The sequence below is a fragment of the Crinia signifera genome, unplaced genomic scaffold (genome assembly GCF_055691185.1).
Source record: "Crinia signifera unplaced genomic scaffold, ASM5569118v1 HAP2_SCAFFOLD_320, whole genome shotgun sequence".
Classification (NCBI taxonomy): Eukaryota; Metazoa; Chordata; class Amphibia; order Anura; family Myobatrachidae; genus Crinia; species Crinia signifera.
Window position 1 is genome coordinate 36,286 of NW_028142213.1, and position 25,106 is coordinate 61,391.

Sequence of the window (25,106 nt, forward strand, 5' to 3'; positions counted from 1 at the left end):
AAAAATCAGGGAACCCGACAAATAGGGGTTCCCTGATTTTTAATATCCAGCCCCAGGCTCCTGCTCTGGGGCTGGTTCCCAAAATACGGGGGACAAAATGACTGGGGGTCCCCCGTATTTTAAGAACCAGCCCCAGGCAAAACCAGCCAGCAGGGAAATGCCACAGCCGGAGGGAGACTTTTTATGCAAGTCCCCCCGGCCAAAGCATTAACCCTACCGACCAGTCAGCCTGGCCAGGGGCCCTGGGGCAGTGGGAACCCCCCCCCAATAAAGAGGTCCCCCCCTCCAGGACTTACCTGACCAGGCTGAAGCCTGGTGCTGTCCCCGATGCCCCTGGGCGGTGGGCATCAGGCTGATTCAAGTGTAAAAAAAAAGATTCAACTATTGTTTTTTACTGTGGCACTACAAGTGCCAGCAAGCTGGGACTTGAAGAACCACAAGTCCCAGCCTGCTGGGCATTAAAGAGCCCGCTGGCACTTGTAGTTCCACAGTTAAAAAAATAGTACACAAAACACACAAATAGTACACAAATTTTAAATAAAAGTTTAATACACACATCACACACACACTGATACTTACCTATCTTGATCCCGTCGGTAGGTCGCTGGCTCCGGTGTCGGCGGCTCCGGTGTCGGCGGCTCTGGCGTCCTGTCTGAAGAAAATCCATGGTGGACCTGTGGAAGGAAATCCTACTCACCAGGTCCTCCATGGATGGTCTTGTGTCTTCTGTCTTCTTTTCCAGGGCTTATTTCTTTATCTTCTTTCTTCTTCTTTACGCTCCCGGGACTTTCAGAGCTGGAGAGATGTTTCCTCCTCGACGTCTGGACTAAGAATGAATTCTAGCCAATCAGGAGCCAGTAAAGTCGGCTCCTGCTTGGCTAGAATTCATTCTTAGTCCAGACGTCGAGGAGGAGACATCTCTCCAGCTCTGAAAGTACCGGGAGCCCGGCAGCATAAAGAAAGAAGATAAAGAAATAAGCCCTGGAAAAGAAGATAGAAGACACAAGACCATCCATGGAGGACCTGGTGAGTAGGATTTCCTTCCACAGGTCCACCATGGATTTTCTTCAGACAGGACGCCGACCCCGGAGCCAGCAACCTACCGACGGGATCAAGATAGGTAAGTATCAGTGTGTGTGATGTGTGTATTAAACTTTTATTTAAAAGTTGTGTCAGTGTGTTTTGTGTACTATTTTTTTTAACTGTGGAACTACAAGTGCCAGCGGGCCCTTTAATGCCCTGCAGGCTGGGACTTGTGGTTCTTCAAGTCCCAGCTTGCTGGCACTTGTAGTGCCACAGTAAAAACCAATAGTTTAATCTTATTTTTACACTTGAATCAGTCCGATGCCCACCGCCCAGGGGCATCGGGGACAGTACCAGGCTTCAGCCTGGTCAGGTAAGTCCTGGAGGGGCGGGGGACCCCTTTATTGGGGGTCCCCATTCCCCCAGGGCCCCTGGCCAGGCTGACTGGTCGGTAGGGTTAATGCTTTGGACGGGGGTACTTGCATAAAAAGTCTCCCCCCGGCTGTGGCATTACCCTGCTGGCTGGTTTTGCCTGAGGCTGGTTCTTAAAATACGGGGGACCCCCCAGTCATTTTGTCCCCCTTATTTTGGGAACCAGCCCCAGAGCAGGAGCCTGGGGCTGGTTGTTACAAATCAGGGAACCCCTATTTGTCGGGTTCCCTGATTTTTAATTACCGGCTCCAGGCTCTGTCAGCCCGGTGCTGGTTTCGGCTGTGGGGGGGACCCCACGCCGTTTTTTTTAAATATTTATTTATTTTTCTATATTTTTTTACACTCTGCAGCCTGCACGGATCTGAGTGATCCGTGCAGACTGCCTACACTAATTCGTATTAGCAGCCGTATATACGGCCGCTAATACGAATTCCTACGACATCGGTGGATTACAAAGCAGTCGTATCTGACTGCTTTGTAAATGACCCTCCGGAACACGACTTTGCATACGACTGAAACAGTCGTATGCAGTCGTAGGGAAAATACTAATACGAAAAACTCTGTTTTTCATATTAGTAAATTTCCCCCGAAAGGTTTTCCCCTCTTTTCTTTTTATCTTTGAAAAGCAGATCCTGTAGTTTTTCTTCTTCTTGAGCCTCCTCAATGTTCAGCGATTTATATATAAGTACTAGAAGATTTTCCAGCAATACAGGATTAAAGTTCATATCTGCTTTATCCTGGCTAAGATCTCCTTCCTCCAAATCCTCGTCCCTTACACAGGGACCTTCTCCGGAACCATCTGATTCCTCAGATAGAACTGCTCTGCTGATACTTGAACCATATCTTCCTTCATCACAAACATATCTCCTAGTGCCGTTTTTAGCATGGCTACCAGCTCCGTCATATGTGGCGCTACCACTTGCTGTGTTTTACATTTATCACAAGGTTCCTGTGCATTTATCTGACAGCAATTTGTCACACATTGTACATTTGGCTGCATGATGTTTTTTGTGCTTAGCCTTTGAATCCGGTTTATCTTTACTGGTGTCTGATCTAAAAAGAATATACACCCATAGTTACAAGAATCCTTCCTTTATAGCATAATGCCTTCAAATTCCTGGCTTACCCTGACTTCTTCTGCTGTGTCTTATCCTCCTCCATTATGTCTGCCAGATGCTTTAATAGCTCTAGGCTAAAAGCAATACACAGTATAAGCATATGCATAAGGCTGTCTCTGGAGTCTTACCCGGTCTGCTGAGATATCCACAACAATGTGCAACGGTCACTTCACCCAGTTTGACGTCAGACGCCGGCTTTCTTCTGGTGTGCAGCCAAATTTATTCCCCCATGCTCCAGCCGCGCCTCCTACCATACGCTCCCTTTGTGTCCTGCACGTCTCTGGGTCCGTCCGCACCTCCTACCTGACGCGTGGACGAGAGCAGGCACCCGGAGGGCGACGGCGTCAAGCGTGTTTTCTTCCTCAAATGCTGCTTACGGCTCCTGGCCCACCAAGCACCCACGATGCCGCTCCAAGCTGCTCTGGAAGATATCTCTCAGCAGACCTACAGGTATCCCCTTACTGCACTCGACAGCGGGGACCATTGCCTTATATCCTGCCTTATCCCCGACTGCTCTAGGCAGTGGAGAAGGCTACAGTGTCAGCTTCACCTACTACTCTGGAAAGGAAAAAAAGACACTGAGACCCAGGAGGGAGGGGCTTATATAGGGTCAGGTGTTCTTTTTGTTTCCTTTCCAGAATACTACCCTGCAGGACTTAACCCATTTGTGGCTGCCATGGGGAGGTAGAGGAAGAACAATGTAGGCAAGCTAAACTTCCCGTTAGGGATCTTCCAAGCCTCCCTGATGACCTTAGTCAAGTTCTTTGGTTTAGGGAATAAAACCAGATTATGCTTAAGGTGTTCGAATATAGGCCCCAAAGGTGCAGGCGGTTCAGCAGGGTTCTCTAACTTAAGCACCTCTTTCACATCTGTAACCAAGAGTGGCACATCATTGACCATATTTTTATTCCATCCAAGCAACAAGTTGGATGGTTGGAGGAAAGTTGGTCTGATCTGTGACTGCTACTAGGAAGCTCCCTCTGTCCTATGATGGTCACTAGGATACTCCCTTCCTCACTGCTACTAGGAAGCTCCCTCTATCCTATGACGGTCACTAGGATACTATCTTACTGACTGCTACTAGGAAACTCCCTCTATCCTACAGCAGTCACTAGAATACTCCCTTCCTGACTGCTACTAGGAAGCTCCCTCTATCCTACGCTGGTCACTAGGATACTCCCTTCCTGACTACTACTAGGAAGCTCCCTCTATCCTATGACGGTCACTAGAATACTCCCTCCCTGACTGCTACTAGGAAGCTCCCTCTATCCTATAATGGTCACTAGGATACTCCCATCCTGACTGCTACTAGGAAGCTCCCTCTATCCTATGATGGTCACTAGGATACTCCCTTCCTGACGGCTACTAGGAGGCTCCATCTGTCCTATGCTGGTCACTAGGATACTCCCTTCCTGACGGCTACTAGGAGGCTCCCTCTATCCTATGATGGTCCCTGGGATACTCCCTCCCTGACTGCTACTAGGAAGCTCCATCTGTCCTATGATGGTCTCTAGGATTCTCCCTTCCTGACTGTTACTAGGAAGCTCCCTCTATCCTATGACGGTCACTAGGATTCTCCATTCCTGACTGCTACTAGGAAGCCCCCTCTATTCTATGAGGGTCACTGGAATACTCCCTCCCCTGACTGCTACGAGGAAGCTCCCTCTATCCTACGATGGTCACTAGGATACTCCCTTCCTTACTGCTACTAGGAAGCCCCCTCTATTCTATGAGGGTCACTGGGATACTCCCTCCCCTGACTGCTACGAGGAAGCTCCCTCTATCCTACGATGGTCACTAGGATACTCCCTCCCTGACTGCTACTAGGAAGCTCCCTCTGTCCTATGCTGGTCACTAGGATACTCCCTTCCTGACTGCTACTAGGAAGCTCCCTCTGTCCTATAATGGTCACTAGGATACAAAGATAGTATCACATTAATTTTTATTTAAGATTACTGGGATCAAAAATTATAATTTGGTCCCAGCTCCCAAACTGCAATGATCTTCTGGATATAGTATCCCCGGGTAACCACAATCACTCTGACATCATACAATAGGGCCCGGAGTATAAAAGGGAAACCATGCAATTGTTAGGGGCCACACAGTGTTGTATAAAGATGGTTATATTTTAGGTTTTTATTAAGTACAATCTATTGTACAAAACACACTAAAGCAGATGCTAAAAGGACGGTTCTAGTACAACATGTATAATAATAAGGAATAGGCAATATAACAGCTCATACCTAGAAGACTGCATACACATGGTTCTACCTCTCTCTCTGCCCTATATCATGGCTTTTAGAAGAGTTCCACAAATAGCTATGGGTGCACCCAAGTTGATAGACAGGTGCCGGGTGCTTCGGGATATACACCAGATTTTCCTGAGAGACGGCTCCCGGCTGTTAGGAGGGATGCTGATTTCATCAGTGGCCCCAATCTCCGCACAGCCATCGCAATCACAGCTGTGCACATGTGCAGGATTTTACCTGTGAGCGGAGTTTGCCTGATTGCTGGGCTCCAAAAACTTACAGCCCAGAGATCTGAATTGGGCCCTTAGAACATGGAAATGGTTTCTTACCTGTGTGACTTCTCTCATGTCGGACAACACCGTATTTCTTCCTAAACCGTTTCCCACATTCTGTACATGTAAATGGTTTCTCACTTGTGTGAGTTTTCTCATGCATAACTAGATCTGATTTCCTGAGAAAAGATTTCCCACACTCAGAACATGGAAACGGCTTCTCACCTGTGTGAGTTTTCTCATGTCGGACAAGTATGTATTTCTGCTTAAAACATTTTCCACATTCTGTACATAGAAACGGCTTCTCACCTGTGTGAATTCTTACATGTATAACTAGATCTGATTTCCTGATAAAAGATTTCTCACACTCAGAACATGGAAACAGATTCTCACCTGTGTGAGATCTCTCATGTGCAACTAGATCTGATTTCCTGATAAAAGTTTTTCCACACTCAGAACATGGAAATGGTTTCTCACCTGTGTGAGTTTTTAAATGTATAACTAGATCTGATTTCCTGATAAAAGATTTTTCACACTCAGAACATGAAAACGGCTTCTCACCTGTGTGAGTTTTCTCATGTCGGACAAGTATGTAATTCTGCGTAAAACATTTTCCACATTCTGTACATGGAAATGGCCTCTCACCTGTGTGAATTCTTTCATGTATAACTAGATCTGATTTCCTCATAAAAGATTTCTCACACTCATAACATGGAAACCGGATCTCACCTGTGTGAGATCTCTCATGTATAACTAGACCTGATTTCCTGATAAAAGTTTTTCCACACTCAGAACATGGAAATGGTTTCTCACCTGTGTGAGATCTCTCATGTATAACTAGACCTGATTTCCTGATAAAAGTTTTCCCACACTCAGAACATGGAAACGGCTTCTCACCTGTGTGAGTTCTCACATGTATAACTAGATCTGTTTTCCTGATATAAGATTTCTCACACTCAGAACATGGAAACGGCTTCTCACCTGTGTGACTTCTCTCATGTCGGACAAGTACAGATTTCTGCGTAAAACATTTCCCACATGCTGTACATGGAAACAGCTTCCCATCTGTGTGAATTTCCACATGTTTAACGAGAGATGATTTCAAGGTAAAGGATTGCCCACACTCAGAACATGTAAATGGATTCTCTCCTGTGTGAGTTTGATGATGTATTTCTAGAGATGATTTATTAGCATAAGATTTTCCACACTCAGAACATGGAAATGGCTTCTCACCTGTGTGACTTCTCTGATGTCTAATAAAAACTGACTGATTTATAAAACATGTATCACACTCAGAACAGATAAAACTGTTAGCACCTGTATGAGCTGTTCTATGTGTAGCAGTATCTGAGTTACCGGGAGAATAGTCCTCAGGATTAGAGGTATCAGGTGATTTATCTGCACTGTGAGGCACTGGCTGTATATTTAGGGTAATGGAGGTGTCTTCTGGAGAATCCTGTGTGATGTTATCTTCTGTTTTATAATCTGGAGACAGAATAAGATGTCCCTCCGAGGTATTCCTGCTTCTGTGTCCATCTGCTGGAAATAACATACAGATATAGGAATATCGCTCTTCCCCTTTCCCCTCACCCATTTCATACTATCAGTGAGTACAAGTTATTCCGTTATAAATACTTTAATACAGTACTAAATATCATGCAGCAAATAATGGGATTTATGTAGGTACGGTAACCCTGATTATATTAGTGCATCTGGTGATGCTGGTTCTCCCTGGGCACCTGCTGTCGTGTAAATGACAGGTGTCAGTCTTCTAGTCTGACAACCGTCTCATCCTTCTGCCTCCCATCTGCCCAGTGCCCATGACCAGTACTTCCCCCTTCCTGGTACCAGTATAGGTGGCTCTGGCCCGGTCCCTGGTGGCAGCAGGGAGATGTGCGTTGCTCTGTGTAAGATTTATAGGGACAGGCAGAAAACATGTAACTTCATGTTGGTGCCACATTAGTACCACTCCCTATAAAAGGTAGTTTCCAGGCACTACCCAGTGTCAGGGTATTAGTGTTTCCTCCTGTACTACGGCCTCCATTCTACAATAGTTCCGTTGTTAATCCCTGTGTTCTGATCTGACTTTGCTCTCTCCTATAATACTCCTCTTAGTGACTTCCCAGTGTGACCTCTGACCTCTCTCTGACCTGGTTCAGGCTGTCCACTAGTATTGTACGTCTCGTTCTGACCCTATCCCATTACCCATGCTACAATATGCACCATGACCAGATTCTGTCTGCCCACAATTCCTTCTTACCCACTTACCCGTACCATGGACCACAGTCAGAGACCCGTGACTTACACATCGGGTTGTTAGAAGCCCAAACCCCATTGTGTGAGTCCCTGGTAAAGGCCAACAGCCCATTAGCCTACATAGTAGCCAACCACATTGCCCAGCCAGCATCACAGGACTGGAAGCCTCTCTCTTGTCTTGTTACATTGTTACACTGCAAATCTGTATTCACGTACCTGCTAAATCCTGGTTATATTTATACTTATTGCAACCAGGGATATTATATCTGTATGATGACCGCCCAGCAGCACAGAATCTGTGTCCCCCTATACATACTGTAACCAGGGATATTATATCTGTATGATGACCGCCCAGCAGCACAGAATCTGTGGCTCCCTATACATACAGTAACCAGGGATATTATATCTGTATGATGACCACCTGGCAGCACAGAATCTGTGGCACCCTATAGATACTGTAACCAGGGATATTATATCTGTATGATGACCGCCCGGCAGCACAGAATCTGTGGCACCCTATAGATACTGTAACCAGGGATATTATACCTGTTTGATGACCGCCCAGCAGTACAGAATCTGTGGCCCCCTATACATACTGTAACCAGGGATATTATATCTGTATAATGACCGCCCAGCAGCACAGGATCTGTGGCACCCTATACATACTGTAACCAGGGATATTATATCTGTATGATGACCGCCCAGCAGCACAGAATCTGTGGCACCCTATACATACTTAACCAGGGATATTATATCTGTATGATGACCGCCCGGCAGCACAGAATCTGTGGCACCCTATGCATACTGTAACCAGGGATATTATATCTGTATGATGACCGCCCAGCAGCACAGAATCTGTGGCATCCTATACATACTGTAACCAGGGATATTATATCTGTATGATGACCGCCCAGCAGCACAGAATCTGTGGCACCCTATACATACTGTAACCAGGGATATTATATCTGTATGATGACGGCCCGGCAGCACAGAATCTGTGGCACCCTATACATACTGTAACCAGGGATATTATATCTGTATGATGACCGCCCAGCAGCACAGAATCTGTGGTACCCTATACATACTGTAACCAGGGATATTATATCTGTATGATGACCGCCCGGCAGCACAGAATCTGTGGCACCCTATACATACTGTAACCAGGGATATTATATCTGTATGATGACCGCCCAGCAGCACAGAATCTGTGGCATCCTATACATACTGTAACCAGGGATATTATATCTGTATGATGACCACCAGCAGCACAGAATCTGTGGCACCCTATACATACTGTAACCAGGGATATTATATCTGTATGATGACCTCCCAGCAGCACAGAATCTGTGGCCCCCTATACATACTGTAACCAGGGATATTATATCTGTATGATGACCACCCAGCAGCACAGAACCTGTGGCACCCTATACATACTGTAACCAGGGGTATTATATCTGTATGATGACCGCCCGGCAGCACAGAATCTGTGGCACCCTATACATACTGTAACCAGGGATATTATATCTGTATGATGACCACCCAACCGCACAGAATCTGTGGCACCCTATACATACTGTAACCAAGGATATTATATCTGTATGATGACCGCCCAGCAGCACAGAATCTGTGGCACCCTATACATACTGTAACCAAGGATATTATATCTGTATGATGACCTCCCAGCAGCACAGAATCTGTGGCCCCCTATACATACTGTAACCAGGGATATTATATCTGTATGATGACCCCCCAGCAGCACAGAATCTGTGGCCCCCTATACATACTGTAACCAGGTATATTATATCTGTATGATGACCGCCCAGCAGCACAGGATCTGTGGCACCCTATACATGCTGTAACCAGGGATATTATATCTGTATGATGACCCCCCAGCAGCACAGAATCTGTGGCCCCCTATACATACTATAACCAGGGATATTATATCTGTATGATGACCGCCCAGCAGCACAGAATCTGTGGCACCCTATACATACTGGAGCCAGGGATATTATATCTGTATGATGACCGCCCGGCAGCACGGAATATGTGGCACCCTATACATACTGTAACCGGGGATATTATATCTGTATGATGACCGCCCAGCAGCACAGAATCTGTGGCACCCTATACATACCATAACTAGGGATATTATATCTGTATGATGACCGCCCAGCAGCACAGAATCTGTGGCACCCTATACATACCGTAACCAGGGGTATTATATCTGTATGATGACCGCCCAGCAGCACAGAATCTGTGGCACCCTATACATACTGTAACCAGGGATATTATATCTGTATGATGACGGCCCGGCAGCACAGAATCTGTGGCACCCTATACATACTGTAACCAGGGATATTATATCTGTATGATGACCGCCCAGCAGCACAGAATCTGTGGTACCCTATACATACTGTAACCAGGGATATTATATCTGTATGATGACCGCCCGGCAGCACAGAATCTGTGGCACCCTATACATACTGTAACCAGGGATATTATATCTGTATGATGACCGCCCAGCAGCACAGAATCTGTGGCATCCTATACATACTGTAACCAGGGATATTATATCTGTATGATGACCACCAGCAGCACAGAATCTGTGGCACCCTATACATACTGTAACCAGGGATATTATATCTGTATGATGACCTCCCAGCAGCACAGAATCTGTGGCCCCCTATACATACTGTAACCAGGGATATTATATCTGTATGATGACCACCCAGCAGCACAGAACCTGTGGCACCCTATACATACTGTAACCAGGGGTATTATATCTGTATGATGACCGCCCGGCAGCACAGAATCTGTGGCACCCTATACATACTGTAACCAGGGATATTATATCTGTATGATGACCACCCAACCGCACAGAATCTGTGGCACCCTATACATACTGTAACCAAGGATATTATATCTGTATGATGACCGCCCAGCAGCACAGAATCTGTGGCACCCTATACATACTGTAACCAAGGATATTATATCTGTATGATGACCTCCCAGCAGCACAGAATCTGTGGCCCCCTATACATACTGTAACCAGGGATATTATATCTGTATGATGACCCCCCAGCAGCACAGAATCTGTGGCCCCCTATACATACTGTAACCAGGTATATTATATCTGTATGATGACCGCCCAGCAGCACAGGATCTGTGGCACCCTATACATGCTGTAACCAGGGATATTATATCTGTATGATGACCCCCCAGCAGCACAGAATCTGTGGCCCCCTATACATACTATAACCAGGGATATTATATCTGTATGATGACCGCCCAGCAGCACAGAATCTGTGGCACCCTATACATACTGGAGCCAGGGATATTATATCTGTATGATGACCGCCCGGCAGCACGGAATATGTGGCACCCTATACATACTGTAACCGGGGATATTATATCTGTATGATGACCGCCCAGCAGCACAGAATCTGTGGCACCCTATACATACCATAACTAGGGATATTATATCTGTATGATGACCGCCCAGCAGCACAGAATCTGTGGCACCCTATACATACCGTAACCAGGGGTATTATATCTGTATGATGACCGCCAGGCAGCACAAAATCTGTGGCACCCTATACATACCGTAACCAGGGATATTATATCTGTATGATGACCTCCCAGCAGCACAAAATCTGTGGCCCGCTATACATACCGTAACCAGGGATATTATATCTGTATGATGACCGCCCAGCAGCACAGGATCTGTGGCACCCTATACATACTGTAACCAGGGATATTATATCTGTATGATGACCCCCCAGCAGCACAGAATCTGTGGCCCCCTATACATACTGTAACCAGGGATATTATATCTGTATGATGACCGCCCGGCAGCACAGGATCTGTGGCACCCTATACATACTATAACCAGGGATATTATATCTGTATGATGACTGCCCAGCAGCACAGAATCTGTGGCACCCTATACATACTGGAACCAGGGATATTATATCTGTATGATGACCCCCCAGCAGCACAGAATCTGTGGCCCCCTATACATACTGTAACCAGGTATATTATATCTGTACGATGACCGCCCAGCAGCACAGGATCTGTGGCACCCTATACATACTGTAACCAGGGATATTATATCTGTATGATGACCACCCAGCAGCACAGAATCTGTGGCCCCCTATACATACTGTAACCAGGGATATTATATCTATATGATGACCACCCAGCAGCACAGGATCTGCGGCACCCTATACATACTGTAACCGGGGATATTATATCTGTATGATGACCGCCCGGCAGCACAGAATCTGTGGCACCCTATACATACTGTAACCAGGGGTATTATATCTGTATGATGACCGCCCGGCAGCACAGACTCTGTGGCACCCTATACATACTGTAACCATGGATATTATATCTGTATGATGACCGCCCGGCAGCACAGAATCTGTGGCACCCTATACATACTGTAACCAGGGATATTATATCTGTATGATGACCGCCCGGCAGCACAGAACCTGTGGCACCCTATACATACTGTAACCAGGGATATTATATCTGTATGATGACCGCCCGGCAGCACAGAATCTGTGACACCCTATACATACTGTAACCAGGGATATTATATCTGTATGATGACCGCCCGGCAGCACAGAATCTGTGGCACCCTATACATACTGTCACCAGGGGTATTATATCTGTATGATGACCGTCCAGCAGCACAGAATCTGTGGCACCCTATACATACTATAACCAGGGATATTATATCTGTATGATGACCGCCCAGCAGCACAGAATCTGTGGCCCCCTATACATACTGTAACCAGGGATATTATATCTGTATGATGACTGTCCAGCAGCACGGAATCTGTGGCACCCTATAAACAGACAATGATGATTATGGTAGGGAGACAGAGGTGATAATAGACAAAAGGTGGTAGGGCAAAGGGAGAACCATGGGTAATGTCACATGACCTTCCATACCATTGTACCCTGTACACTGCTATTATTCCTGTCCCTTCTACTGATGATGTAGATGAGTCACTGGGGAACATGGGGGATTGGTCAGATCTCTGGGCTGGTGGCAGACAATGATCTAATGTGTGGAGGAGAAGAGGACAATAATAGGGGCTGATGGCTCCTGACTCCCCCACTGGGCAGATACATTCCCCTCATCAGTCTGTATTAGGGAGGCCAATGATTTTGGCCTAAAATTGGCGGGATTTGAATCCCGGGATTGTCTGGAGTTGGGGGTGGGTAGGCATTTATGACATGTGCAGGGTGGGCAGTTTAGGGGGCGGGTTAATTTTTTTTTTTTTATATAAGAGAGGCCGGGATTGAGCATTTTTCAATCCTGATTCCGGGATTCAAAAAATGCCCCGGGATTGGCATCCCTAGTCTGTACTGACAGAGGAGGGTGCAGGATAAGAGGCCGCTGTAGTGACAGAGTAGGGTGCGGGATAAGAGGCCGCTGTAGTGACAGAGGAGGGTGCGGGATAAGAGGCCGCTGTAGTGACAGATGAGGGTGCGGGATAAGAGGCCGCTGTAGTGACAGAGGAAGGTGCAGGATAAGAGGCCGCTGTAGTGACAGAGGAGGGTGCGGGATAAGTGGCCGCTGTAGTGACAGAGGAGGGTGCGGGATAAGAGGCCGCTGTAGTGACAGAGGAAGGTGCGGGATAAGAGGCCGCTGTAGTGACAGAGGAGGGTGCGGGATAAGAGGCCGCTGTAGTGACAGAGGAGGGTGCGGGATAAGTGGCCGCTGTAGTGACAGAGGAGGGTGCGGGATAAGAGGCCGCTGTAGTGACAGAGGAAGGTGCGGGATAAGAGGCCGCTGTAGGGACAGAGGAGGTTGCGGGATAAGAGGCCGCTGTAGTGACAGAGGAGGGTGCGGGATAAGAGGCCGCTGTAGTGACAGAGGAGGGTGCGGGATAAGAGGCCGCTGTAGTGACAGAGGAGGGTGCGGGATAAGAGGCCGCTGTAGTGACAGAGGAGGGTGCGGGATAAGAGGCCGCTGTAGTGACAGAGGAAGGTGCGGGATAAGAGGCCGCTGTAGTGACAGAGGAGGGTGCGGGATAAGAGGCCGCTGTAGGGACAGAGGAGGGTGCGGGATAAGAGGCTGCTGTAGTGACAGAGGAGGGTACAGGATAAGAGGCTGCTGTAGTGACAGAGGAGGGTGCACGATAAGAGGCTGCTGTAGTGACAGAGGAAGGTGCGGGATAAGAGGATACTGTAGTGACAGAGGAGGGTGCGGGATAAGAGGCCGCTGTAGTGACAGAGGAGGGTGCAGGATAAGAGGCCGCTGTAGTGACAGAGGAGGGTGCAGGATAAGAGGCCGCTGTACTGACAGAGGAGGGTGCAGGATAAGAGGCCGCTGTAGTGACAGAGGAGGGTGCAGGATAAGAGGCCGCTGTAGTGACAGAGGAGGGTGCGAGATAAGAGGCCGCTGTAGTGACAGAGGAGGGTGCAGGATAAGAGGCTGCTGTAGTGACAGAGGAGGGTGCAGGATAAGAGGCCGCTGTAGTGACAGAGGAGGGTGCGGGATAAGAGGCCGCTGTAGAGATAGAGGAAGGTGCGGGATAAGAGGCCGCTGTAGTGACAGAGGAGGGTGCGGGATAAGAGGCTGCTGTAGGGACAGAGGAGGGTGCGGGATAAGAGGCTGCTGTAGTGACAGAGGAGGGTGCGGGATAAGAGGCCGCTGTAGTGACAGAGGAGGGTGCGGGATAAGAGGCTGCTGTAGTGACAGAGGAGGGTGCAGGATAAGAGGCTGCTGTAGTGACAGAGGAAGGTGCGGGATAAGAGGATACTGTAGTGACAGAGGAGGGTGCAGGATAAGAGGCTGCTGTAGTGACAGAGGAGGGTGCGGGATAAGAGGCCGCTGTACTGACAGAGGAGGGTGAGGAATAAGAAGCCGCTGTAGTGACAGAGGAGGGTGCGGGATAAGAGGCCGCTGTAGTGACAGAGGAGGGTGCGGGATAAGAGGCTGCTGTAGTGACAGAGGAGGGTGCAGGATAAGAGGCCGCTGTAGTGACAGAGGAGGGTGCGGGATAAGAGGCTGCTGTAGTGACAGAGGAGGGTGTGGAATAAGAGGCTGCTGTAGTGACAGAGGAGGGTGCGGGATAAGAGGCTGCTGTAGTGACAGAGGAGGGTGTGGAATAAGAGGCTGCTGTAGTGACAGAGGAGGGTGCGGGATAAGAGGCTGCTGTAGTGACAGAGGAGGGTGCAGGATAAGAGGCCGCTGTAGTGACAGAACAAGGAGAATATGTGACTCTTTGTAATAAGTGATCATTACTCACCTGTGCTGGTATCTGTAGGGATTTCCTCCTCCTTACACTGCTGCTGACCCCTAACATCAATCTCTTCTTCTACCTTAATATCCGTCACATCCGTCTCTTCTCCCTCTGTATCTTCTACCTTAATATCAGTCACATCCGTCTCTTCTCCCTCTGTATCTTCTACCTTAATATCAGTCACATCCGTCTCTTCTCCCTCTGTATCTTCTACCTTAATATCAGTCATGCCTCCACCCTAAATAACAATAGTAAATATTAGTGTACAGATGGGGCAGGTCCCATCTTGGCAGGGGATGGCGATGGCGACGCCAGCCGCCATCCCCCGCCAGCGCCATATCGACTGTGAGAAGGGGACACGTGCGCACGAGATGCGCGCGCGTCCCCTTCTGATGTCGCTTCCAGCTGCTCCCCTGGGTCCCCACCGGCTTGTCGGCGGTAATCCGGGGTACCCGCTGACGGAGATTGAGGTGCGCGTGAGACGCACGCGCATCTCAGTCTGATGGCTGGCGAGGCTGCTGGCTGGCGAGGCTGATTCGCCAGCCAGGATGAGGCCTGCCCCATCTGTATGAGACACACACAGCTTCTCTACAGATCTACAGGCATCCACCCACGACCCCTCTTCCCGTGATTCGCGGACACCCCTCACCTCCCTGCCCCACCCCCGTGCGTGATTCACGGCAACCCCAGGATTAAATGGCACATGCAAAACACTGGCACGGCTATGGTCGACAATGAAAAAGGTTGACATGAGTTTTTGAAGATTTATTTTTCTTTTTTTGAATGTTTTCATATTCATTCTCATGTGTCGACATGGACACCGATGAAGTGCCACACTTATGTCAACATTTACATGTGTTGAACTTTCTGTGTTGATTTTTTCTTGTAGCAATTTTTTTCCAGTGACAACTATGAACTATGTGCACGTCAACCTACACATCATCAACCAATTCTTTGTATAATATATAACACCTGTTCTGTTTTACTGTAGGTGTTTTAAGTCAGACCTTTTACTGCTACTATTACTGTTTATGTAAATGCATTCTGAATGACAGCAACATCCTACCATCCTTCTACAAGAATATATAACCAAACTAGGTGATTAATCGCGCCCCGCGCACCACCCCTCCCGCAATTCACGCCCCCTCCCACGCTTTGCGGACCCCCGCCCTCTCCCGCGATTTGCCGACACCTGCGCCCCCTCCCTCCCTTGATTCACGGCACCCCCCGTGCCCCTCCCGCAATTCACGGCACCCCTAAGCCCCTCTTTAGTCCCCCGTATACTCATACACCGCCATCACTACCCAGCTTCCTGCTCTCCTGAACCGTAACTTCCACCACTGGGGAGTCGCTGACGCTGTTTTGCCCACATGCCCCTATCATGCCTCATAGCCCAGCCTCCTGCTCTCATGCACCCGAACTCCCACCCAGTAGGAGGAGACACTGACTAAGGGCCACCATCCTGTACTCCTGTGCTGCCACGCTGGACCCTCACCCACTGGCAGAAGCAGCACAGTATCTCCCACCCTCCTCTTTAGTCCCCCTTATGCCCACACACCCCTATCACTACCCAGCCTCCTGTTTTCCTGTGTCGTGACCTCCGCCAGTGGGGAGCCGCTGACTCAGAAACACCCTACTATACTATTGCACACACACACCTAAACAACATGCACACACACAGCGCCCCCCCCCCCACACCCACAAATGTCACTGTACCCTCCACACTTTCAATGTACATCTTACTCTGTAACCGCTTTTTAATTAAACAAAACAATACACACCCCCTTCCACATCATATGCTCTCTATTTAACCTATAACTCAAGTTGCAATACAGGCCATCTTTCATACAATTCTAACCATCTTTCTCATATACAAATGTTCACAAATTAAGGGGGCGCAGCCCCTTACGCCGGTGTGAAGAGCGCTCTAGGGCGCGATGAATCACCTAGTTACCATATATTACCACACGTTACCATACATTACTCTACAAGAAAGTGTGAAGCGTAGGAGCCGGGAACTGTGTCCCTGTGCGAAGGGTCCTGTATGTGGGTCTGGTATTACAGTCACAGAGCACAACAGTCTGATCTACATCGGGACACCAGAGTCTGCTCCACCTGCATTATACCACAGAGCACCACAGTTTGCTCCACCTATATAACAGTAGTAGCTGTATATAATGTTACAATAATACTAGATGTGACTACCTGACGCTGCCGGACACAACACTGGATCCTCCCCGCTGCCTCCACCGCAACTTATCAGTGCTGGCAACTCTGAAATGAGAAACAGGCAACCGTTGTGTGAACATACAAGCCAAAACCAATCATAAAACCCCCCCTCCCCCCAAAAGAAAGTATGCGGGGAGAGTGCAGCTGGGGATGTGGGGGGTTATGCACTAGTGGTGGGATTATTGGGTGATAGGTTGGGGCGGGTACAGGGCCGTCTTTCCCATTGGGCTTAATGGGCAGTTGCCCAGGGGCCCAAGGATAGTAGGGGCCCACCACAATGGGGAAGATGGCACTGTCCTAGGGAAAGGCGGCGAGCGGCGGGTGGAGGGGACCTGGGCGGCTTGTGGGGTGCGCAGGGGACCCAGGCAGCGTGTGCAGGGGACCCGGGCAGCGGACGGCAAGTGCGGGGGACCCGGGCGGCGTGTGCAGGGGACCCGGACGGCGTCGTGTGGCGGGGTCCGTCTGGGAAGTGAAGACCTTCATGTTGTGCTGTCTGCCAGGAAGCGCTGCTGTGCTGATTTTGAAAAGACTGCAACGCTTCCCACCCGGCGGCAAACCGCAGTACATCAAGGTCTGAGTCACCGATTCCTGGACGGACCACTCCACCCACCGCAGCTGCACATAGGGGAGGGGGGCCCTCAAAATATTTTGCCCAGGAGCCCATTATATTCTTAAAACGGTACAGAGGTTAGGCCATAGGTTCCCAAACGCGGTCTTCAAGGCACCCCAGCGGTCCAGGTATTAAGTATATCCATGCTTGCCCACAGGTGACTTAATTAGTAACTCAATCAGTCTGATTTAACCATCTGTGCTGAGCCATGGATATACCCATACTTGCCGACTCTCCCGCAATTAGCGGGAGCCTCCCGCTTTAGACACCATTCTCCCGGTGCCCCGCAAAGCCCCCCCAATCCCCCGGAATTTCAAAGCTGAGCTTCAAAAAGCGGACTGCGCATGCGCTAGTCCAGCGCGATGTGGTCGGGGCTTGGAAGTATCAGTGTGAGAGCCGCACGTGATGGTGAGACCCTGCTAGCAGTCACAAGCAGGGAGACTCCGAGGCCGAGCAGCAGTGAGTGAAGCCCGCCCCTCTGACCTCTTCCCCTCTGCCTCTTCTGAGAGCTGCTGCTGCTGCTGCATGCTGCAGACACAGAGGAGGGGGAGAGACGGGGACCCGGCATAGAAGGCAGCTGGTGTGGAAACTGACAGACCTGCCAGCTGGGAGCTCGGAGGAGAGGCTGGGTGAGGATCTGGAGTGCTCCGTTCCCAGGTTAGTAGTAGTACTGTACATGATGTTGTTCTGCCACAGAAGCTCCATGCTGGCTGGTCCTGTGTGTAGGCAGCTATGTCATGTGATCTGTTTGTTTTTTGTGTTTTTTTTAGCTTGGCACTGACTTTAATGTGTGTATGTAGGTGACCTATGGGTGTATCTATTAAACCTGGCACTGTGTGTGTGTATGTGTGTGTCATTGTGTGTGAATGCACTGTGTGTGTATAGCCTAACACTGTTCTGTGTGTGTGTGCGCGTTTACTGGCAGCGATCCCTGTGAATTTTAGGCTGTCACTGAGCATTTGTTAATATGTGTAGGTAGGATCCCTGTGTGGGTGTGTGGGGGGATGGTAAGGTAGTGACCCCTGTGTGTGTTGGCTGCTAGTGACCCCTCTGTGTGTGGGGGTGGGGGGACGGTAGTGACCCTTGTGTGTGTGTAGGCTGGCAGTGACCCTTGTGTGTGTAGGCAGGTAGTGACCCGTGTGTGTGTGTGTGTAGGCAGGTAGTGACCCCTGTGTTTGTTTAGGCTGATAGGTTGTGTGTGTAGGCTGGTAGGTTGCCGACACTCCTGGATTTTGCAGGAGGCTCCCATTTTAGGCGACAGTCCCCCGATTACCTGCAAAGCCCTCCCAATACCCCTGAATACTCAATTCCCAGCTAAAAATCCAGACCACACAGTGAGAGTCTGTCCGCAATGGGGACATGATCATGCCTAATACGCCACGCCCACTTTGCTGTGCCCCCCCCCCCCCCATTCTGGGTCGGCTGCGCCTCCGGCGCGGCAGGTCACAGGTTGAGAGGTATGGAATCTCCCTGAAATCCGTTTAAAAAAGTAGGCAAGTATGGATATACCTAAAACCTGGACTGTTGGGATGCCTTTAGGGAACCTCTGGGTTAGGCACTGGGGGGGGGGGGGGGGGGGGGGGGGGGGGGGGGGATGCCAACATCGTTAAACTGACCCCCAGTCATCTGTATATCCCAGATTTATCTCCATATACATATAGCTATATATCCATATCTTATCTAAATACATCTATATTTCTATACATTCCGTATACAGAGCTGAGCACTACACCCCAGCTACATCACATAAGAGGAATGCAGTGGCCACATGAGAAGTGTTACTGCGCAGCAATAGACAGTGCGATAGGGAATACATGGCATGCTGCACTGTGCACTGCTGCAGAGTGATCATAGGCACCGGGAAACCACTCACCCGGGAACCCGCTGCCGCTCTCACCGCTTCCCCTGACCCTGCTGCATGACGCCCCGGAAGAGAGGAGGGGGCGGGGCTGCACGGTGACGGGTGTGGAACTCAGAGCGACGGCAGAATACGGGGAACGTCTAACCAGGAAGTAGGCTGGAACACAAATTCCGGAAGATGGGTGGAACGCATAACCCGGAAGCACGGAACGCATAACCTGGAAGTGTGTGGTAGCGGACTGCGCGGCGGCGGGTGAGTGTCTCCATAGACAGGGAGTGAAAGATGGTAAATAGCGTGTGACCAGGGGTGCAACTATGGCGGTACGGGGTGGTACGGCGTACCATTAAAACAAATGGTGCCGGTACCCCGTACCGCCATAACAAATAGGCCGAAATATTTACTGCGCATGTGCGCATATGTAAGTGGCGGGGGGCGTGGCCACTTACATATGCGCGCTAGCGCCGCTCCCCCCCGCCGGGTCTTCCCTGCTCTCGTCTCCCCCGCTGTGTACGCGGGGGAGACGTGCTGCTGCTGCTGCTGCTGCTCTCATGATTTCGTTACAGCTCCTGCTGCTGGACCGCGCGCGGCTATTGGTTAGCGCGCGGTCCAGCAGCAGGAGCTGTAACTATCAGGAGCAGCAGCAGCAGCAGCAGCAGCACGTCTCCCCCGCGTACACAGCGGGGGAGACGAGAGCGTGCGGGCGGGCAGGCACAGGGGGCTGTGTATGTGCCTGCCTGCCGGGGGGGGGGGGGGGGGTTCTATCCCCCTGGGCAACGAGCAAAGTGGCACAGATCTATCCCCCTGGGCAACGAGCAAAGTGGCACAGATCTATCACCTGGGCAACGAGCAAAGTGGCACAGATCTATCCCCCTGGGCAACGAGCAAAGTGGCACAGATATATCCCCCTTGGCAACGAGCAAAGTGGCACAGATATATCCCCCTGGGCAACGAGCAAAGTGGCACAGATCTATCCCCCTGGGCAACGAGAAAAGTGGCACAGATATATCCCCCTGGGCAATGAGCACAGTGGCACAGATCTATCCCCCTGAGCAACGAGCAAATTCAGTCCACCTTGGCATCGGCATGAAGCCCCTGGCATTGAGCATGTAGGTAAGTGGCACTTATGTGTCAAATGTGTATGGTGTGTTATACAGTATGTGTTGGGCATTGCGTAGTGTTATATAGTATGACATGGGCATTGCGTAGTGTTATATAGCATGTGATGGGCATTACACTGTGTTATATAGTATGACATGGGCATTGCGTAGTGTTATATAGTATGACATGGGTATTACAGTGTGTTATATAGTATGTAATGTGCATTATGGTGTGTTATATAGTATGTAATGGGTATTACGCTGTGTTATATAGTATGTAATGGGCATTACGGTGTGTTATATAGTATGTGATGGGCATTACAGTGTGTTATATAGTATGACATGGACATCGCGGAGTGTTATATAGTATGTAATGGGCATTACGGTGTTATATAGTATGTAATGGGCATTACAGTGTTATATAGTATGTAATGGGCATTATAGTGTGTTATATAGTATGTAACGGGCATTATAGTGTGTTATATAGTATGTAATGGGCATTACAGTGTTATATAGTATGTCATGGGTATTGCGGTGTTATATAGTATGACATGGGCATTGCAGTGTTATATAGTATGTCATGGGCATTGCGGTGTTATATAGTATGTCATGGGTATTGCGGTGTTATATAGTATGACATGGGCATTGCAGTGTTATATAGTATGTCATGGGCATTGCGGTGTTATATAGTATGTCATGGGCATTGCGGTGTTATATAGTATGTAATGGACATTATGGTGTGTTATACAGTATGTCATGGACATAGCAGAGTGTTATATAGTATGTCATGGGCATCGCGGAGTGTTATATAGTATGTCATGGGCATTGTGGTGTTATATAGTATGTCAGCGGGCGTACAGACTCTGTGGGGGGGGGGGGCGCGGTGGCATGTAACCACCCCCCCTTGTGTCATATGACCACGCCCATGGCCACTCCCCTGACCACGCCCATTTTTCGCTGCGCGCCGGAGGCGCGCAGCACAGTACCACTAAGTCGTTTTTTCTACTCGCACCACTGCGTGTGACATAGGTACACAATGAGACTCGGGAGCTGCTGCTGGGGAGACGCTGCCTCCCGGCCTTACACGGGGGCTGTGGCTGTGGCTGAGGGGGGACATAATAGCTGTATATCCCAATACAGTAACTGGGGCCCTGTCCCACCCTCTGCCATAGGCTTGTTACCAGCAGTGTGTGGCCTGCCCTATCCTGGCTGCAACCCTTCCCCCTAGGACAGGCATGTCCAAACTGTGGCCCTCCAGTTGTTGTGGAACGACACATCCCAGCATGCCTTTACATAGTTTTAGAATTCATAATAGAAAAACTGGCAAGGCATGATGGGACTCGTAGTTTCACAATACCTGGAGGGCCATAGTTTGGACATGCTTGCCCCTAGGGTATAAGGGGAACCCCCCAGCGCATACTTGCTTACCCTCCTGCATTTTGCAGGAGACTCGCTGAAATACGGTAGCAGCAATCTCCCTCATTAGTCTAGCAATCTCCCTCATGCCACGCAGCCCACGTTATACTGTTACATTTTTTTGGGAAAAAGGAATGAGAGACAGATTCATTTACATTGAATCATCAGCACTATTTCCCAGCACGTTACCAAGTATAGTAGCTCTTACTAACTGCTTTGGGGCTCATCTACATTTGGATATGTAATTTTAAAAGATTCCACTCAGATATAGCAGTAAACATCCACGCTTCTAGGTGCCACTTTCACAATCTCTCCACCCTAATGCCCCCCTGCTGGCTGCATTTTGTTTATGGATAACACTCTGGGGATGTGACCGGAGAGGTGACTGCTGGGAATGGGACGTTATACAGTAACACCGGGAGAGGTGACTGCTGGGAATGGGACATTATACAGTAACACCGGGGGATGTGACCGGAGACGTGACTGCTGGGAATGGGACGTTATACAGTAACACCGGGGGGATGTGACCGTAGAGGTGACTGCTGGGAATGGGACATTATACAGTAACACCGGGGGATGTGACCGGAGAGGTGACTGCTGGGAATGGGACATTATACAGTAACACTGGGGGAGGTGACCGGAGAGGTGACTGCTGGGAATGGGACATTATACAGTAACACCGGGGGAGGTGACCGGAGAGGTGACTGCTGGGAATGGGACGTTATACAGTAACACCGGGGGATGTGACCGGAGTGGTGACTGCTTGGAATGGGGCATTATACAGTAACACCGGGGGATGTGACCGGAGAGGTGACTGCTGGGAATGGGACATTATACAGTAACACCGGGGATGCGACCGGAGAGGTGACTGCTGGGAATGGGGCATTATACAGTAACACCGGGGGGATGTGACCGGAGAGGTGACTGCTGGGAATGGGACGTTATACAGTAACACCAGGGGATGTGACCGGAGAGGTGACTGCTGGGAATGGGGCGTTATACAGTAACACCGGGGGATGTGACAGGAGAGGTGACTGCTGGGAATGGGACATTATACAGTAACACTGGGGGAGGTGACCGGAGAGGTGACTGCTGGGAATGGGACGTTATACAGTAACACCGGGGCATGTGACTGGAGAGGTGACTGCTGGAAATGGGACGTTATACAGTAAGACCGGGGGGATGTGACCGGAGAGCTGACTGCTGGAAATGGGACGTTATACAGTAACACCGGTGGGTATGTGACCGGAGAGCTGACTGCTGGGAATGGGACATTATACAGTGACACCGGGGGATGTGACCGGAGAGCTGACTGCTGGGAATGGGACATTATACAGTGACACCTGGGGATGTGACCGGAGAGGTGACTGCTGGGAATGGGGCATTATACAGTGACACCGGGGGATGTGACCGGAGAGGTGACTGCTGGGAATGGGACATTATACAGTAACACTGGGCGGATGTGACCGGAGAGGTGACTGCTGGGAATGGTTCATTATACAGTAACACCGTGATGTGTCTGGAGAGGTGACTGCTGGGAATGGGACATTATACAGTAACACCGGGATGTGACTGGAGAGGTGACTGCAGGGAATGGGACATTATACAGTAACACCGGGGGATGTGACCGGAGAGGTGACTACTGGGAATGGGACATTATACAGTAACACCGGGGGATGTGACCGGAGAGGTGACTGCTGGGAATGGGGCATTATACAGTAACACCGGGGATGTGACCGGAGAGGTGACTGCTGGGAATGGTACATTATACAGTAACACCGGGGGATGTGACCGGAGAGGTGACTGCTGGGAATGGGACATTATACAGTAACACCGGGGATGTGTCTGGGTGATGACTGTATCACTTTGTGTTTGTCAGGTTCTTATAAAGTGTCAAGATGTCACTGTCTATCTGTCCATGGAGGAGTGGGACCATATAGAGCCAGGATATAGAGGAACACAAGTGTCTGTAGGACAAGCTGTCTGAGAATCACCAGCCCCTCACATCGCTGGGTAAAAGGAAACATTCATGTATTTTAAAGTGACAGCAGTTGTATGGACCCGTTGCTTCTCCTCTCCTGGCCCCCCACCCATCGCTTCTCCTCTCCTGGCCCCCCACCCATCGCTACTCCTCTCCTGCCCCCCCCCCCACGCTAATCGCTAGTCCTCTCCCCTGCACTTTAACAATCACTGTGCTATAATGAAAAGTACTGAGGAGGAAAGGGATCTAGGAGTCACTATGGGAAGCAATGAGGAAGACCAGGCAGATGCTTCCTCCCATAGGGAGAGGAATGAGCCGCAGACATTTGGTGAGTGTTGCTCAGAGATGTGCAGACAAGGCGGGCACTAGGGGAGGGATTAGGGGTAGGTGACTCCGCTAGAACTGACGGTCACATAAGTGCCAGAACCCACCGCTGGTGATACCTCAGAGACCAAATAAGCGACCGCTGGGCCACTAGGGATGATGCTGTAGGTCCACATTCTCTTCTCAGTTTTGTTGATGGCCTAATGTGTTGGTAGAAGTGGGCTCAGTAACATACAGGGGATCTGTATAGGACTGACAGAGCGGAGCAGCAGTAGAACCTTGTGCTGGGAATTCCATCTAGACAGTGCAAGCGTAATAGGTGGTAGTGGTGACTGCCTGTATAGGAGGAGACCAGGCTGGTGGGCTAATGGCTGGTGGGAACATGTCTGATGCTCTATGGATTGTGTTGGTGATAGTGCAGCCAGATGGCAGAACCTCAGTAATGCGGCTAACACTGATGGTGCCAGGTCCAGAGAGAACGTGTGTATTATCCACATAGGGATAATGCTGATATCCACAGGAGCTGATCCGTTTTCCATGGCACACACTATAGATGGAGAAGAGCAGAGGTCCTGGGATTGGGCCGTGTGAGACCCCAACTGAAGAAGGCAGCAGCGGGGAGGATGCAGAGAAGCACTTTATGCTAGATCAGCAGGATGGGGCCCAGGGTCAGGCTGTGTCCTGAGGACCTCGGCGATGTAGTGTATGTATGAGAACAGAGAGGTCACCAGCATCCGACGCAGCAGAGAGATCCTGGGGAGTATAAGGGAACAATGGCCTTACCATCCCAGTCATCCTCACCTGAGGAAGTGCAGTCTCTGCGGAGTGTTGGGCAGGAAAGCCAGGCTGATGAGGATCCGGTACCACGTGTGAGTAAGTGTTAGGGAAATGTAGGCAACTAGGAGGCAAATCAGGTGAGAGATGGGGCAGTAACTTGTGAGAGCTTGGATCAGATTTGTGTGTTCTCAGTATAGGA

The 25,106-nt window shown here is 49.7% G+C and overlaps 2 protein-coding genes across 4 annotated transcripts in view; one reads left to right on the forward strand and one right to left on the reverse strand.

The window, feature by feature from the left end:
- Positions 1-4,732: 4,732 nt before the first annotated feature.
- LOC146055087 (uncharacterized) lies at positions 4,733-19,706 on the reverse strand. Of its 3 annotated transcripts, none has more exons than XM_083168192.1 (4): positions 19,325-19,389; positions 16,818-16,886; positions 14,619-14,850; positions 4,734-6,630 (listed from the first exon to the last, which is right to left on the reverse strand). In XM_083168192.1, the coding sequence occupies exons 3-4, from the start codon at positions 14,839-14,841 to the stop codon at positions 5,099-5,101; spliced, it is 1,755 nt and encodes a 584-aa protein (XP_083024318.1). In that variant the 5' UTR covers positions 14,842-14,850; positions 16,818-16,886; positions 19,325-19,389; the 3' UTR covers positions 4,734-5,098. The 3 variants fall into 3 exon arrangements, with proteins under 3 accessions (XP_083024316.1, XP_083024318.1, XP_083024317.1); XM_083168191.1 differs by having other exon boundaries at positions 4,734-6,633; XM_083168190.1 differs by lacking the exon at positions 14,619-14,850 and having other exon boundaries at positions 4,733-6,630; positions 19,325-19,706.
- A 297-nt stretch (positions 19,707-20,003) lies between these two features.
- The window catches only part of LOC146055088 (uncharacterized), a 53,045-nt gene continuing 47,942 nt past the window's right edge, over positions 20,004-25,106 (forward strand). The window contains exons 1-2 of the mRNA XM_083168193.1: positions 20,004-20,422; positions 23,705-23,838. The gene's annotated coding sequence lies outside the window, so the exon portion shown is untranslated. The remainder of the gene's footprint in view (positions 20,423-23,704; positions 23,839-25,106) is intronic.

Excerpts from the sequence above, each read along its gene's own strand:
- LOC146055087 (XM_083168190.1), bottom strand. The coding sequence starts at position 19,526 with ATGCGTTCCGTGCTTCCGGGTTATGCGTTCCACCCATCTTCCGGAATT. Across the intron at positions 16,887-19,324 it reads GAGCGGCAGCGGGTTCCCGG|AGTTGCCAGCACTGATAAGT; the intron begins GTGAGTGGTTTC and ends TTCTCATTTCAG. Across the intron at positions 6,631-16,817 it reads GTTGTGTCCGGCAGCGTCAG|ATGGACACAGAAGCAGGAAT; the intron begins GTAGTCACATCT and ends TATTTCCAGCAG.